This window comes from Loxodonta africana, chromosome 15 (assembly GCF_030014295.1).
Source record: "Loxodonta africana isolate mLoxAfr1 chromosome 15, mLoxAfr1.hap2, whole genome shotgun sequence".
NCBI classification, from domain to species: domain Eukaryota; kingdom Metazoa; phylum Chordata; class Mammalia; order Proboscidea; family Elephantidae; genus Loxodonta; species Loxodonta africana.
Window position 1 is genome coordinate 18,777,832 of NC_087356.1, and position 18,063 is coordinate 18,795,894.

Consider the following 18,063-nt stretch of genomic DNA (forward strand, 5'->3'; position numbering starts at 1 on the left):
CACTTGCCTGACAAGAAAACTATTCCCTAGGACACCTCCTGGGTATGCTTGGTTGGCATTATAAAATGCAGGTCCTCTCTCCTACCTGTTGTAATAAAGCAAGGAATACAGCTGAACATTATTTAAAAAAAAAAAAAAAGGCTGTCAAATCCACTTCGTAAGATCTCTCCCCTGAAAGCAACATGGTTACACATTATTTAAAAAATCCCTTATTAAAGGGAGTAGGGGAAAGGAGTAAAATTAGTTTAAAGGGTTCCAAATTTGATGAACAACATGAACAATTTTATAATAGCATATAAAATGTCTAAGTAAATCACTGAAGCTAAAGGAGAACTTTTTTAATATTTTTTTTTCCTTGACAAAATTCATAAAATGAACAGGAAAGCAAAGATCCATGAATGAGCCAGAAGCTCGTCCCAGAAAATGGAACTTAGGGTGGGTATTTTCATCCTCACAGCACTCCCTAGCACCCTCAAATCAGAATAGATAGGTACAAAAAAAAAGGAGGGGGGGAATGGGAGCTCCCGGGGTGAGCTATGCCTCTCTGGTTAGCTGAGCAACTGCCCAGATGAGCAAAACAAACGGGATGCACTCTCAGGTGGTCCCTCCTCTGGGGGCTGAGTGGAGCCAAGAGCCCACACTTCACTCTAGTCAAGCACTAACTAGTCACTAATTATAAAAGGTCACTTTGAAGACAGAAGTCCTCAGTGATTCCATTGTTGGCTACGACTTCTAAGCTCTTTTACACACCTTACGGACATTTCTTAACATACCCAGGGAAATCAAAAAGGTATTTCACGAACTAAGTTTGAAAACATTTATTATCTTCTTGAAGACCAACTGGGGCTGCCCGATTCTATTCAAATAAACACAGCTAAAGTCTGAGACTGGATGTCTCACCCTGCTGATTCCTCCCCAACTCAGTGCTTGTAAAAAGCTACTTTCTTTATCCTGAAACTACCCAGCTTGCAAGCAAAAAATTATTCTAAGACAAACTATATCTAATCTTAGCTTAAAACTAGGAGCTGTACTCCCATCTCAATCTATTAGTACAACGTAACTATTTCATGGCCAAGAAAAAAATAAGAAGGAACAATTTATGACTTTCTCTCCACGCAGTGGCCCCCTCCTGTCTTCACGGTACAAAGTCCAGGGCATGGGACAGCTGGCTCCCCGCAGCCCCCCTCCCTTTTAGTCACAGGCGGTCACCACCGAGATGACTTGTAGAATTCTAATCTAAAAACCAACGAGCCTCCAAGTTCAATACACACATATATCCAAAATCAATTTACTCGGGCGCGGAGGGCGAAACAGCGCGATGGGCGAGGAGGGGACAGGTAGTGGGGAAGGATGCTTCCAAGCGAATAATAACACAAGGGAAACTCACAGGGACACGCTCCAGGGCAAGCCGACTGCAAAGCCGGCCGCGGAACTCCGAGGTGAAGCAGCCTTCGGGCCGGCAAGCCCAGCCCTGGGAAAGGCTCTGGCACGTTCGCTACAACACGGCGGCCACAGCTCCCCACGGCCGCTGCGGCGGGCCACAGCCCCGGCTCCTCCGCCCGGCCGCCGGCTCCCTCCGCCCGGCCGCCGGCTCCCTCCGCCCCGCCGCCCGGCTCTCCCTCCGCCTCAGCGCCGACCCCCTCCTGACCCGGCCCCGGACCGCCGGCCCGGCCCTTCCCCCCGCAGACCTGCCGCGGCCGCCGCGGGCTCCCGGCCCGGAGCCGGGGGTCCCAGGCCGCGCCCTCCGCGTACCTGCCCCGGCTCCCGTCGCTGGGGCCGAGCCGCCCCCCCACGCCGGCCCCCAGCCCCTCCAGCCCGGCGCCCCCGAGGAGCCCCTCCAGCCCGGCGCCGGGAGAACTTACCACATGCAGCTCCACCTGGGAACTAGCGCATCAGGAGGGGTTTCCGCCCACTCCTCAAGCTACTCCCGCTCCATGCGGAGTCCCCCGCTCCGGGGGCCCGAGGGTGGCGCCGGGGAGCGGGCAGGAGGCGAGACCCGGGCTAAGACTCCGCCGTCCTCCGCCTGCGCGCTCGGAGCATTATACAATGGAGGAGGAGGAGGCGGCGGCGGGCGGCGGGCGGCGGGCGGCGGAGGAGGAGGAAGCAGGAGGCGGACGGAGGGGGCGCCCTGACGGAGCCAGCGGCAGCTCGTGCTCCAGCACTCGCCGTGCGGGAGTGACGTGCGGCCAGCGAGCCTCCCGCGAGCTCCAGCCCCGGGCTCCGCAGGCCCCGCCCCGCCCCGCCCCTCCGCCCCGGCCCCGCCCCGCCCCTCCGCCCGGCCCCGCCCCGCCCCGCCCCGCCCCCTCCCCCGGCGGTCCCGGGAGGCGCAATCAATGCCAGGCTCGGCCGCGGCCGCCGGAGGAGCAGGAAGGAGCAGGCGGAGCACGCGAGGCGCCGGTGGCAGCGCCGCCCCACGGCTCCGGGTCCGCCCGGCGCGCCCTTTATTTTCTCTTAGGGAAAGGCTTAAAAGAGGAGAGAAAAGGACACAGTGGCCAGAGGACCAGAACTACCACCAGTAATCCCCCGCACTCCAGAAAACACTCATGCAAATGACGAAGCCGCTGGTGACAAAGGCAGAGGAGGCGGCGAGTGCAGTGCGCGCACAGCCCGCTGAGTCGCGCGACCGCAAATATGACAAACATCTGAGCTATTCGGCAACTTGGGGCCGGTCAGCAGGGCGGGCAGGGTCCCTGCGAGGGGTGGGGGGCAAACATCTGGCCCCGAGGCGCTGCGTTCACGTTGTTCGCGGCGGTCGCCAGACAGGCGCCCCGGAAAAGGGGGGGAGGGGGCAGTGTCCGCAGCAGGGACACCCCCCACCCCCCGCCCCCCGCTCTGGGGACCCAAGAGGAGCCCACTGAGATGTCCTCATGGCCAGCGCCGTGAGCGCGGTGGCCACAGCCAAAGAGTCGAAACGGGTCACCAAGTCAACAGTTCTTTGGGAGCAGGAGGGGGCCGAGCTGCACCCTCCATGGCCAGCTGCGCCGCGGTGCAGACCCGGCGGCCGCCCGCCCCCGCAGGGCCCACGCAGGTGGGGCAGTCAGGCTTGGAGACGCAGGGGTGTCCGAGGCGCCGTCCTCTGTCCGGAGATTTCATGCTGATAGTCTTTTCCCTCTCCTTAAGAAAACTTAGACTTTGAACTACTTATATTTAGCAGGGAAAATTATACTAGTTGGGAGGGGTGTGTGTGTGTGTGCCTAAATGGTGTGAATTTAAAAGAACTGAGAGACCAGAGACAGCTCTAAGAGAATATTAATTATTATTCTTTAAATTACATGCTCGCTCAGTGTAAAGGTATTATAAAAAGTAATTCAGGAACCTTAAGATTTTGGCTGTCACCCCAATCAACGTAATCTCAGATCACTCTGGCATTTAATGGTCCACTATGCTACTTGTATTTAAGGATAATAAAGCTTTAAGACCTAACATAGAGGCGATTATAAGTCGTTAACATCAAGACAAGTTTAGATCTATTCAAACTGTCCTGTATTGATTATCAGTCAAATTGATGATCTTATTGAAATTAAACTTGGACAATGTTTCTTGTTTCATCTTTAAGGGGAATGAAAAAGGTTTTTACTGGAATCTCAGTTTGGTTAAAATCTTACATAGATTTTTCTTTAATTATAGCTAATGCCAAAAACTAATTGTGGATTTATTTTTGCAAAGTTACCTTTTAGAAAGTTTCATTGTAATAGTGAAGTAGTGCTCACAGCCCTTGCTCAGTTGATGCCTGGGTGGCATAATATTCAGACATTTTTCTGTGAAGCCAAGGTTTTTTATTTCCAGAGTTCTGCATTTCAGAGAAGACATGAACTACTAACAGTTTCCTAACCACCCACTCACTTATACTTTCAGCACTCACTTGAAGGAAAAGTCACTGAAATAGAAGCTGCGATAATCTCTTCCTGTGATATCTTGGTAGGGGAGGCCAGAGGCATTAGCTCTGTTGAATTAAAATGAACTTTAAATGGCATTCATTAATCGAAGTCAGCAGAAAGTTAGATTTGCAGAATTTTTGTGACATTTGAGTATTTTCTAGCAAATGGATTACTAAATGTAGTGTTCCTGTAAAAAAGAACAAAAAAACCCAAAATGACAATTTTTGTGTCTCCAGGGTGGAGGCGTGATTCTGCTTAAGTATGTATTCTGTGTGTGCTCAGTAGAGGTTTGAGCTCTTAGCGGGGCAGTCTGAGTTTGGGTTGAAATGGTTTACCTCTTTCTGCAGTTTTGAAGGCTGTAACACACCTTATCAATGCATGGATTGCACACAACTCCCTCCTCCCCACCCCCCCACCCCCCTTTTAGATTCTGGCATCTTTGACCAAGAAGTCAGGGCAAGAAGTGGAGGCTTCGACAGCTGCTGCTGTGGCCCAGCACCAGGTGGTGAGCCCTCGCCTCGGGCAGAGTCACTCACAGGCCAGCACAGCAAGCCCAGCCGGGCCCTAGGAGTCCAGGTCCACAAGAATAAGATGCAGTCAGCATGCTTTTTAAAAACTATTGCTTATGCCTAGCAAATGGACAGAAATGCTGAATGAACAGTCACTCGTTGGGACATTTAAAAGACCACTGAAAAAATTCTACTCTCAGGGCCCCATTCAGAATGTAGTTTCTCCCTCTCAAGTTCACATAACTTTAGAACTGTTTTAAGAAATTAGGCCAGTCATCCCCATCTAACCAGCAGAAACATTTGTTTAGAGAGAAAAGAAGCATTCATTTTGTAACTATAAAACTGTGATGGTAATTTTTAAAAACACTCATGAGAGTAATTTCAGACAAGTATTTCTTTTATTTCTTAGCATCGTTTTGTAGTTCTGGGTACTAGTTCACACTCTGCTGCTTCTCTTTTGAAAACGTCTGTGCCATCACAGCTTGCAGACTAGTAGGCTACCGTACTAACGGAAGGCCACTTTTAGCACTTCTTTATTAGCATGCACCAAAGAAATGACACAGGGACAAGCTGGATATGTAAACTGAGAAACAAAGACTTTAAAATGGTTCTCAAACTTTAATGAGCTGAATTTTTCTTTGCTCCTTTATTATGTCTTTCAGGTTCCACCTGAAATACTTGGTCGTTATCATCCACCTATCTACCTTGCAAAATATTGGTCTTAGTGGTTTTATGGCAAACAACATAAACAGTTCAGTTATTAAACAAATTGTATATGGCCAGCAGGGCTAGGTAATCTTTCCATGGAAAAAACAGAGATGTTGACTGAATGCTAACCTCCAATTCCCTGATAATTGAAAACTTGGAATAAGTCTTCAAAATAGTTATAGAAGTCACATCACCTAACTGATCATGAAGGAGTTGCTGACACCAGATAAAGGATTTACAGAACTAAACACCGCTCAGAAAGATGACACCGACAGGTTCAGTACCTTTCGGTTAAAAACCCATTACCATCGAGTCAATTCTGACTCACAGTGACTCTATACAGGACAGAGTAGAGCTGCCCCATAGAGTTTCTAAGGCTGTAATCTTTACAGAAGCAGACCGTCATATCTTTCTCCTGCAGAGCGGCTGGTGGGTTCGAACCACTGACCTTTTGGTTAGCAGGTGAGCGCTTTAACCACTGCACCACCAGGGCTCCTTTCAGTACCTTTCAGCCATGAGCAATTTAAAACTTCATCCAGCCAAGGGAGCAAGTTATCTCTTCCACTTCTACAAATTCTTCCTCTCTTCTTCCACCTACTTTGTCAGGTTTTTTTTCCCCCTGAAGTCACACTTCACACACGTATCAACTTCAGCTCCACTGATAGGCTCCTTCTGCAAAGCTTCCCATACTGTTACTGGACTGCTTTGCAATGACTCCTATGTGCCGAGAGAGGTTTCAGACTTCTGTTTGAGATCTGCCTTTTCCTCTTTAAAAAATTGAAAATATTTAAATCCTAATTGGGGACAAAATCTTAAAGGTAAATTTGAAGAAAATGCTTTTAAACCCTTTTTTTTTTCCTAGCATTTTTGATTCGTCTCTTCTAACCATTACTAGAGAAGATGGCTTCTGTTGGACATTTGCTTCCTTCTTGTTCCATTTCCCAGTATTTTCCACGAAAACCCTCCAGTAACTTGTGAGATCCCCCTTTGGAGCAGCCCTCCCCAGGGACTTCCACCTTTGCTTTCACCCTCTCCTCAGCTCCACCATAATGGCCTCCCCTGGAGACTCAGGCAGCTCCAGTGCTCCCTTCCTGCTGGGATGCTGCTCCCAGACCGAGTGTTGGTGGCTTCTCAGAAACATCTCTGCTCGTCCCCAGCACTACCTCCTGTTGGTCTCTACACGTTGACTCTGTATTTCCTGTCTATAAGCCATCCGCCTTCTTGAGAAGTTGATACTCTTCTCAAGACATTAGGCACTCCTGGCTTCCACGGTAAATTTCACGAAATGTGAGAAATCACACCGCTTCCAGGCCTTCTCTGTCCCTGGGAATCAACCTGGTGAGAGGCAGAGTTCTGGACTACATGTGTGAAGACCTTGCAAAAATTAATCACTTCACTATGATTAATCCGTGAGGTTTTACTTCCTAAATCTACCCTGTCACAGATTGAGGATCGGCACCGGGTTCTGGTGGGAAGAGCAATGGACGTGGTGAGTCCAGCCCCTCTGCCACAGACAGTAGTGAGCCTGAATCAGACCCTTGACATGGCTGAGCCTGCTTCCGCACCTCTCAAAAGGAGGGGCGTGGGCTCAAAGATTCCCATGTCCCCTCCACAGAGCTAGGAGTCTATGGAAAAACAATTACAACAGTAACTACCCGAATGGCAGAGCTTTAGGGCTCAAATGAGATAAAATATAAGAGTTTTGTAACCTGCCACCAAATTCACATTCACACATTTCTAAAAGAAAGGTCTAGAAATACCACATTATTTTTCATGTCCAAAAGATGGATTTAAGCTGACGTATCCATATTGTCCTGGATCTGTTACCCACTGTGGTTCAAGCCTAGCTGTGAAGTCTATAATACCCCCTTCTACATCTGTATAATGGAGCCCTGGTGGTGCAACGGTTAAGCGCTCAGCTGTTAACTGACTATTGGAACTCACCAGCCACTCTTTGGGAGAAAAGACCTGGCAATCTGCTCCAGTAAAGATTATAGCCTAGGAAACCCCATGAGGCTGTCCTATAGGATCACTATGAGTCGGAATTGACTCGGCAGCACGCAAAAACATGCACATAGGAGCACAGCAGTTTACAAGACCCTTTCACATGGATTCACTTGTCTTCTCTTCATAAAACCTCTGTGTCATTGGCAGGGCAGGTACTTCTACCCACATATTACAGATGAGTAAACAGAGGCTTAGAGAAGGACTTGCCAGTTGACTCTTTACTTTACCAGGTTGATTCCCAGGGACAGAGGGAGGTGGGGTGATTTCTAACATTCATTGAGATTTTTATGAAGCCAGGGGTGCGGAGTGTCTTGAGAAGAGTATAAACTCCTTCAGAATAGTGAACTGTTTACAGACAGGGAGTACAGAGTCAACATATAGAGACCAAAAGAAGGCTAGTGCTGTGCTGGGATCTTGGGACACTTTGCTTCAAGTGTACTAGACCAAACCAAACCCGCTGCCATCGAGTTGATTCTGACTCACAGCGACCTTATAGGACAGAGTAGAACTGCCCCATAGGGTTTTCAAGGAGCACCTGGTGGATTTGAATTGCTGACCTTTTGGTTAGCAGCCGTAGCTCTTAACCACTACACTGAATGTACTAGAGTCATGGGATAACAACAAATCTATTTTTTACACAAAGAGTTCTAATCCTGCCTGTCACTCGCCTTGTTAGCACCACATCATCGCCCACAGATTAACAACCTACAACTACCACAAGCAGAAAAGAAAACCTATCACAACCTCTGGCCCCTCATTCATTTCCAGCATGGTTCATAAAGCTGTTACAGGTATCCCCTGCTTTTTGAAAGCTCGCTTTGTGCCACTTCGCTTTTACAAAAGACCTACATTAGTACCCGTTTGCACTAACCAAGAGAAATTCAAAGAGGATTTTTGGTTTTATGGAAAAAAAGGCGAAAAGCAGAAATAGCGGTCAGGTCAGCGTTTGTTTTGCAGACAGCCTTTAAAGAGGCGGTGAGTATCGAGAGTGGCGTTGCCAAGCTCCTTCCCCAGGACCTACACTCAGCATCTCAAAGCTGCCATAGGTTTGGACCTATGAGCATCTGCGCTTTCTCTCTATTTATTTTGTGCATCCGTCAGCAAGATGTGTCCTAAGGTATCAGAAAAGCCTAAGAGAGCCCCTAAGCATTTTACATATTGTTTAGTAGGTTATTTTTTGGGTCTGGCAATGCCCAAAAACTTTCCACTATAAATTAATGGTAACTGTGTCTTCGCTTTATGCCATTTTGGCTTCGAAAGGAGTCACAGGAATGCTCTGTGTTCACATAGCAGGGGAACCCTGTATTCTTGTTTATTATCCATCTCTAACCTCTAGAACGGTACCTGATACACAGTAGACATTCGATATGTACTCACTGAATGAATGAACAAATAAGGAGTGCTGAAAAGTTTATATCAACTTCATGAACTCAAGGGGTAATCTTTCCTGTTAAGATTTTCTTCTCACTACCTTTTCACTGAGCTGCGCTGTATGTCCATATGAGTAACTACACACATACATTGTTTAAGCAGTCTTTTGGAACCTCCATAATGAAAGGGATCACTGTGAGTGACATATTTTTGTAATTATAACTGCCTTTTTAGCATTTCTAAAAGATGCCATTTGTGTTTCACATAGTTACAAGGACTAGTGGGCACTCACAAAGTAATGTATTGTTAAGAGTTAGTCTAGACGGTCTTACTACTTGGGGACCAATCTTGGAGATAAACACCAAACTGTTGCCATAATCCCACCATTCTGAACTTCTTCAACCAGGATTTCCTCTCCCTACTTTCCTTTAAGAATTATAAATCCCAGTTAAATCATATTTAAAAACACAGTAGCCATTTGAGAGTTATAGGCAAAGAAACCTGATAGAGGCTGGAGAAAACCAAAGTGTACACTTAGGCCATCAACCTTGACGTAAGTTTAAAGAAAAAAACAAAAAAAACCCTCTTTGCCTAATGAAAATTTTCAAGGGAATACATGAATAGTTCACATGACCACCTATTAGTGTAACCTTCATGCCCTCTTGGTCACGTGAATGTCATCAATCAATATTAAATTCCCAGGATCGCTTGGCAAAATGATGATAGGAAAAATACATATTTTTCTCCCAAAAGTATTATTCTAGTGCCAGGTGTCCTTTACGTCTCAAAATCAAGCAAAGGTATACGACCCGGAAGACTAGACTCTCTTTTCTGTTACACATATTCTTACATCTATTGTCAGAACCACCTAGGATTGTGCACCTTTCAACCACTTATGAGTAGAGAGGTTTAAAGAGAAGTATGGTGATTTTGTAATGAAAACAATATATTTTATACCATTTTTAAAGATTTCAGCTATAAAAATTCTACTTTAAGAAGTTAAAAAAATCCAGTGAGTGTATACCTTAATGAGCATAGGTGCCCAGAAAATGCCTCTAAATCCGGGCTATGAGATATCACTAAACCAAAAAAATCCAAACCCATTGCTGTTGAGTTGGTTTCGACTCATAGTGACCCTCTAGGACAGAGTAGCACTGCCCCCCAGGGTTTCCAAGGAGTGCCTGGTGGATTCCAACTGCTGACCTTTTGGTTAGCAGCCGAGCTCTTAACCAGTATGCTGCCAGGGCTCTACAAGGTCACTAAAAATAAGAAATAACAGAGGATACAGTTTAAATGTAGACACCATACACAACTAAAAAGGCATCAGCTCTTTGCCATCTTGAATTTTTACTGGTTTTCTGCAAAAGAGGTAACACTTAGGTAAGATAGTATAGATTTTTTCCTTTTCTTTTAGTCACTGATGCAGAACTGTCTTTTAAAGACCTGTTGCCGGAACAAACGACAAGACTTTTTCAGAATTACACAATAACAGTCCAATAATAGTCATCCCTTTCGTGCAATGTGTATTTAAAAATTCAGAAATGCACAGAGTGAAGTCAAGTAGGAAGAAACTAGAGCAAGCATCTCAGATAAACACCAACACCATATTAGATCCACTCGTGTAAATCAGTCGATTGTTTCTTTAAACATGTTTTAAATGTTGAACAAAAGATTTAATCTTGCTAACTAATATTGAAGTTTCAAAACCATTTTAATAAAGAAGTCTTGTTTGGGCTATATGAAACTCCTTAAATGGGCAATTATCGGGGAGACTGGGTTTAAGGAAAAAATAATAGTGTGAATGATCTTTATGCAACTTCCCTTTTTAAAAACAGAAGTTGAGTCTGTGACACCAAATTTAGAAAGGAGAGTGGATGGCAGCAAATACCACGAGAACATCATCTATAGTGCAGACGCCCACTGCCTCTCTGTTCTTGTACAAATAAACGCGTACTCTACGATCCTGGATTCGCTCAAACAACGCGTGTTTTTACTTGTCCCCAAAAATGATTCTTTTAAAATAAAACATATATCTGATAGGGTCACATCAAAACAAAAATGTCACTTAAAAAGTGCCGGGTTCCCTGACTAATTCCTTTGGCCCCATTACACAGAGGTCAGTATAACCCAGTACCAGGTCTGCAGATAAATAGCTTTTGTAGGAATAATACTAGTAATTTCAATACCACTTACATTTCCTTTTAACTTCCTGTAGGAAATTAAAGCCCCAATTATGAAAGAAAAGTATTAGGATTTTTTCCAATTAATCAGATACTTATTTTCAATTCATTCTGATCTGCTACCACTTAGAGCTGGCAGACACCATGCCTCAGTTTTAGTGATAAAAATTAACAGCTATAAGGACAAAGAGCCCAGAGTCACTATTTTCACATTACTGCCAGATATGGAGGCCGAGAAAATAAACACGTTTCACAAAGTTCATCAGAAGAAAAGATGAGAATTAATGGACAGCCATACCACTTTATGGACAAGAATATACATGTCAATTCTCACCAAACTTCTCCATAAATTAGATGCAATTCCAAGTTAAATCCCCGTGGGTTTTGTTTTCACGGAACTTAGCAAGTTAATCCTAAAATTCATCTGGAATAGCAAAGGGCCAAGGATAGCAGTAATAATTTTAAAGAACAAGACGAGGAACGTGTGCTATCAGATATCAAGGCTTACTGTAAAGCTCTCATAATTAAAACAGAGTGGTGTTGGCATAGGGACAGATAAACAGATCCATCCACTGAGAGCCCAGAACTGACAGTCCAGAAATAGACAGACATATATATAAAAAATGTGATGTATGACAAAGATGAAATTACATATTGGTGGGGACAGAATGGACTACACAAAAAATGGCTCAGGGTCACCTGGTTATTTGCATAAAAAATAACTAAATAAAATCAGGTCCCTAATATTATCTTCAGAGCCCTGGCAGTGTAGTGGTAAGAGCTCGGCTGCTAACCAAAAGGTCAGCATTTGGAATCCACTAGCCGCTCCTCGGAAACTCTACGGGAAGGTTCTACTCTGTCCTATAGGGTTGATTTGAGTCGGAATCGACTCAACGGCAATGAGTTTGGTTTTCGTTGTGGTTAATACTGTGTTATCAGGAGGGACCAGTCCCTGGAGAAGAACATCATGCTTGAAAAGTAGAGGGTCAGTGAAAAAGAGGAAGACCCTCAATGAGATGGACTGACACAGTGGCTACAACGACGGGCTCGAGCACGGCAAGGATTGTGAGGATGGTGCAGGACTGGGCAGTGTTTCATTGTGTTGTACACAGTGTGGCTATGATTCAGAATTGACTCAATGGCACCTAACAGTAACAATGGTATTTACTCAAAAAATACATTTCAGGTAGATTACAATTGAAATATGAAAACATTAAAACTTATAGGAGAAAATGTTTATGGCCTCACAATAAGGAATGTGTGTGGACTATTTTGTTTGCCTTCTGAGATCCATTCTCCACTGAGATCCATTGCCTTGTACCTTGAAATGCTGACCCTTCCGGACTGTATTAGAAACCCTGGTGGTGTGGTAGTTAAGTGCTATGGCTGCTAACCAAAAGGTCAGCAGTTGAAATCCCCCAGGTGCTCCTTGGAAACTCTATGGGGCAGCTCTACCCTGTCCTACAGGGTCTCTATGCGTCGGAATCCTCTCGACGGCAACGGGTTTGTTTTTTTAGGGACTATATCACCCATGTTCCCCTGCCAACTGGCTTCCAATTGGGTTCCATCAAAGAAGGCACCAGAAGGAGACCAGTGGGTCAGGAAAGAGAAACTGGGGTATTTTTTCCCTGCTCTTTCCTGCTTTGGCACCCACCTCTGGCAGTACCCATCCCTCTACATCACAGCTCCTGCCAGGTGACCCCTTCAGGGCTCCAGCTCCCAGTGGGTTCCAGCAACACCATTTCCTCTCCCTGCCCCTTTAGGCCTAGGGATAGTAACAGCTTCCCACCGTTGTTAGTCTCGGATCCTTTAACTTTTGTTATGTCTCTGTAAAAAGTCCCTTTATTAAAGTCACTTAAGTTGAATCACTTGAGTGGAATTCTGTTTCCTGCCGATATTCTATTAAGAAAAAAGATACCCAATGCACGAACCATAAAAAAAAGATCGATACGTTTGATTACATTAAAAATTTAACATCTATTAAATATCTGCTAAACAAAATCTACTACAAATAAGTTAAAGGCAAGCTAAAGACTGTGGAAGATATATGTGACTCATTAAAAGATGAACATCCAGCATTAACCAAGAACTCTTCTGAATCTATTTTTAAAAAAGACATAGAAACCCAATACAAAAAAAATGGTAAAAGAAGAAATTCAAATGTCCAATAAACATGAGAAAAAAATACTCGACCCCATTGGTAATAAGAAAAATGCAAATTATAAAGAGATATTTCACAGCTATCAGACTGACGAAAACTAAACCCTGACAATATCAAATACTGATGAGACTGTAGATAAAAGAGAAACTCTCATAAGCCGTTGGTGGGGATGTAAGTTGGTGCACCTACTTTGGAGATAGTGAGGCATTATCTTGTAAAGCTGGAGACGCGCGTACCCTTCCACATAATGCCGTCTTTCTCAGCTTGGGTTCTGTGAGAAAATGAAGCGCTACAGAAAATGATTCAGTGCCAATTTCCTCAATTACACCAGGGATGGCATAGAGTTAAAACCAGTGGTATGCTGGTAAATATTTGCCATTTCTTCTGGCAAACTCTCTCACCAAGGCTGGTTCCAAGCCTCCCAAGTGATCTCATATGTGGGAAGAGATGCGCACAATTGCTCTTAGGAGTAGGTAACGGTTTCTAGCTCCAGCCCACCACTCGAACAATTCTAGATGCACAGGACAGAAGTCAATTCATTACATACAATGGATGCCTTCGGACGTTGGGCCTTAATTCTCTTGAGGAATTCTGGATGCAAAAGGGCTAAGTCTAGAATCTAAAGAAACTCTTGTTTTTATCCCCTTGGAGACAGAGAAAAATGTTTGTGGCAGCACTGTTTGTAATGCAAAAAAAATTACGAATAACCTAAATGTTCATGAAGATGAGAATGAATTGATACACTTGAAAACTATAGGGATTAAAAGGAACTAAAGCTACGTATATCAACATGGTTAAATCTCAAAAACATAACACTGAGTTAAAAAAAGCAAACTGTGAAATATACACAGTATAATATCATTCATATAAAATATTTTAAAACATGAAAAATACCGCTATGTATTATTTACAGATATCTATGTATACAGCCTTCAGTATGGATTACACTTCAACATAAAGAAAGCCAAAATCCTCACAGCTGGACCAATAAGCAACATCATGATAAAAAACCAAAACCAAACCCAGTGCCATCAAGTCTATTCTGACTCATAGCGACCCTATAGGACAGAGTAGAACTGCCCCATAGAGTTTCCAAGGAGCGCCTGGCAGATTTGAACTGCCGACCCTTTGGTAGCAGCCGTAGCACTTAACCAGTACGCCACCAGGGTTTCCAACATCATGATAAATGGAGAAAAGATTGAAGTTGTCAAGATTTCATTTTACTTGGATCCACAATCAACACCCACGGAAGAAAGCAGTCAAGAAATCAAAACACACTGCATGGGGCAAATGTGCTGCAATAGACCTCTTCAAAAGTGTTAAAATGCAAGGATGTTACCATGAAGACTAAGATGCACCTGACCCAAGCCATGGTGTTCTTAATCGCCTCATATGCATGCGAAAGCTAGGTAATGAATAAGGAAGATCGACTAAGAATTGATGCCTTTGAATTATGGTGTGTTGAAGAATATTGAATATACCGCAGACTGCCAAAAGAACAACAAATTTGTCTTGGAAGAAGTACAACCAGAATGCTCCTTAGAAGCAAGGATGGCGAGACTTCGTTTCACATACTTTGGACATGTTATCAGGAGGGATCCAGTCACTGGAGAAGGAAATCATGCTTGATAAAGTAGAAGGTCAGCAAAAAAGAGGAAGACCCTCAATGAGATGGATTGACACAGTGGCCGCAATTATGGGCTGAAGCATAACAACGACTGTGAGGATAACAGAGGACCGGGCAGTGTTTCGTTCTATTGTACACAGGGTCGCTATGAATCGGAATTGACTTGATGGCACCTAATGAGAGCAATGTATGCAATTATAGAATAAAAATGTCGTTGTGTGCTGTCAAGTCGATACTGACTCACAGCCACCCTATATGTCAGAATGGAACTGCCCCACAGGGTTTCCTAGACTGAAATCTTTGTGGGATTAAATCACCAAGTCTTCCTCCCACAGAGCGGCTAGTGGATTCAAACTGCCAACCTCTTGGTTAACTAAGAGCCAAGCACTTAACCAATGTGCCACTAGGGCTCCTTAAAAATATACTAAGAATTAAAACAAAAACCACAACAAATTCAGGCAAGTGCCTCAGGGAAAGGGAGGGAAAAATGGAACCAAGGAAAGACATACCAGTAGCTTCTATTGTATCTTTAAATTTCTTTTTTAAAAACATCAGAAGTAAATAAATGTTGCAATAAACTATTTTATTATTTTACGTTTCATTAGATTAAAAAAATACGTTTTCTTTTCTTTCTTTCTATGGTTCCCATGAAGTAGAGCTTCATAAGTTTTTTTTCCTACAATTTCCATTTTTTTTTTTTAATAAAGCATTAGACAATATTAGTATTTCAGGCATTTATTTAGTCCCCATGATTTCAGTAATAAACAATTTATTCCTTTCACTCAGTTTGATATATTATCTGTCTTCTCTCTCTCTCTTAACATAGACTGTAAAACCCAATGATGATGCTAAAATAACCTAAAATTCTTAATGGGAGGCCCAGCTGACAGGGCCAGTTTTAAGAGAACAATTGGTTTAAAACCTGCGTTTTTAGTATACTTCTCACCTGCCAAACTAGCTTCTATCATGCTGTAAAGGATAAAAGTTTCCACACAGAATATGGAAGGATTTTTGTTACATTTTTAATATGCTAAAGAAATCATTTAACATTGAAAAGTGAAATCTTACTTTAAAAAAGGAAACACATTTTCCCCATGAAATATCTTTCACTCTGTTCAGGTGACTACCGACTGTTACACCAAACGCAGTTCGGATTCTTTCTTGTTGTGTGTCCTGATATCGGGGGTCAGGGGAATAAAGCCCACATACTCTTTCGACCTTTGGGGACAAGATGTTGCCTCAATGCAGGCGTAGGGCGACCCTTTTCCAAAGACATTGTCTTGAAACAAGCCTATGTTTTAAGTACACACTTTGCTGTGAGCTAGCAGGCATTCTGAAGCTAGGTGGTTCTAAATAAAGAACCCTAGTCAACAACAGGAAATAACTCCCACAGAAAAAACGGGCAGAATACAAACTCTCACCAACTCTTGTACACAGTTCACAACGGCCTTTTGTTCCGTGCACATTAAGCCTGAAATCTTTACTTTTCAGAGCATGTTTGGGCCTTCATAGGGCAATCTAACCTTTCTTTCCCTTTTCTTGGTGTCTCTGCCTTCTTCTCTCAGAGGAAGTTAACCTTACAACTTGTTAACTATGAGGTAGCCAGCTCTGAAAACGGAACAGCTTCTATTCTGACTTTTTTTTTTGGGGGGGGGTAAATGGAGCTTCTCAAGGAAAAAAAATTCTCAGTTTAAAAGCTCACTTTTTCATCTAATATACACAACTACGGAAACACACACACACGTTCTAAAGGAATATAGTTACTTGCAGCCATTTCTAAATCTACCCACAAGGATATATCATTTCAATCCATAAGTCTAAACTATTAGGTTATCAACACTTTAGCAGTGACATTTCAACAAGTCAGTGCATCTAGAAGAAGCCAAACTTGTATTCTACTCAAAGGCTCCCATCTTCAGTCTTCAGAAAACGAGGGAGAAAAATCTAGATCCCAAGCCAACCAAATAGAAAGATATACGGATGGTGATTTTCAAAGTCAGAGTAATTCTTGCTGGACCGGATTGATGGCATTCAACTATGTCACAGCACAGGAACTCCTGACCAAAGAGTGGGCCTGAGCAAGATGGCTTCTGTATGACTGCAGTCTGGTATTTCTTCCTTCTCCTGTCCATTCAGCCTTGCCCTCTCTACTGGCTCCTTCCTGTGCCAATAAATTACACACCCAAAGCCCTATCCTCGATTTTAAAAGGGGAAACGATCCTCCCCCATTCTAATCCAGCAGGAATGCTTGTCTATCCTTTATAGCTTTCTTCTTCCTCCTGCTTCCTCCAGCTTCTGCAGACAACTGTACTGGCCACCGCAGTGGACACGTCCCAATTCCTTGTGTGACTTAGCCTTAACGTTTGGTAGCATTTGACATTACTGACCACCTCCTTCTTCCTCCAACTGTTTCTTTCAGTAACTTTGGTCAAACTATAGTCTCCTGGTCCTTATCTCTCTGGCCACTCTCAGTTTCCTTTCCTTTGCTGACTCCTCTTCCTCTAGTCACCCTATAAACCTGTAGTTCTTACCTTTTTAAAAATCATCTCCAGTTGCAATTTGGAGCCTGGCAGGTGAATGGGAGTGGATAGAGGGTGGGGATGGTTGGGTAGGATAGCTGAATCTTGAGGAAAATTTGAGGGCATGAGTGTTCTGAAATGCTTCCCAGTTGATAATCAATCACTGCCTAAATGTACATGTTCCCTGTGATTTATCTTTGCCCCCTCTTCTTCTCACCCTATAAACTCTCCCTTGGCACTCACTTTCAGGGCACCTACACATGAATGACTCACGGAGCATTAATCTTTCTCTCTGAGCTTAAGATCTGACCCTTATGTGTAGGCAGCACATACTCCCAGCTTATCAGGGGCGTTCTGGTTTACACGGGTTGTCCTGGCGTAATAGTTAATAGCACCCTGCAGTGTAATGAGTTTCTCTTTATGTAGGGCCTTTCTGGCCCTGGGTTTATAGTTCTGCCAAGATGATTTGCTAGGCCACAACCTTGCAGGGATTGGACAGCTTACTATGCCAATAAGGCCTGCAAAACCCTTGTGGGATTGGTCAACTGCTATGCAAATTAGGAGACTGTGGCCTACCTAAATGATTGGTCAGTTCATGGTCTTGGTGGGAGGAGTAGGCTTATAAAAGGGCCAATCCCAGAGGTTGAGGGAGACCTCACTACCATCAAGAAGAAGAGCCTGGAGCAGACCACATCTTTTGGACCTGGGGTCTCTGCACTGAGAACCTCCCAGACACAGGAGAGAGAGAGCTGTAACACTGAAGATGCTGAGAGACGGTGCAGTAGTATGAGTGGTGGGAACTGGGAGACCGGCACAAGATGGCTGCGGTGGGCTTCCCAGTCCTTGGAACGAGGTGACTGGAGTGGGCTTGCCGACCCACGGAGCAGGAAAGCTGAGCACCTTCAGGCAGGAGGCTTGCCAGCAGAGTGAGGTGCCTCCGAGTACTTGTCAGCAGAGCTAAAAAGTTGTAACACTTGCCTGAGCAGGCTAGAGGCCAAGAGGGGCCTGGCAGCAGAGGCCACTGGCTGGCACAGCTGAGAGGAGGTTAGCCTGGCCAAGAGGAGGCTAGACCAGCCTAGAATTATGGCCTGCCTACAGGCATG

General features: G+C 44.3%; 1 protein-coding gene across 3 annotated transcripts in view; it reads right to left on the bottom strand.

Annotated features, from left to right (window-relative positions):
• SERTAD2 (SERTA domain containing 2) overlaps positions 1 to 18,063 on the bottom strand; it is a 123,198-nt gene that overhangs the window by 22,793 nt on the left and 82,342 nt on the right. For 2 of the 3 annotated variants that reach the window (XM_064268657.1, XM_064268656.1), the window contains exon 1: positions 1,863 to 2,080. The exons of the other annotated variant lie outside the window; for it this stretch is intronic. Coding sequence is in view for 1 of the 2 variants with exons in the window: in XM_064268656.1 (XP_064124726.1) it covers positions 1,863 to 1,867 (5 nt within the window). In the remaining variant the exon portion in view is untranslated. Of the gene's footprint in view, positions 1 to 1,862; positions 2,081 to 18,063 lie in introns of those variants that run through there. 3 annotated transcript variants of the gene reach the window in all.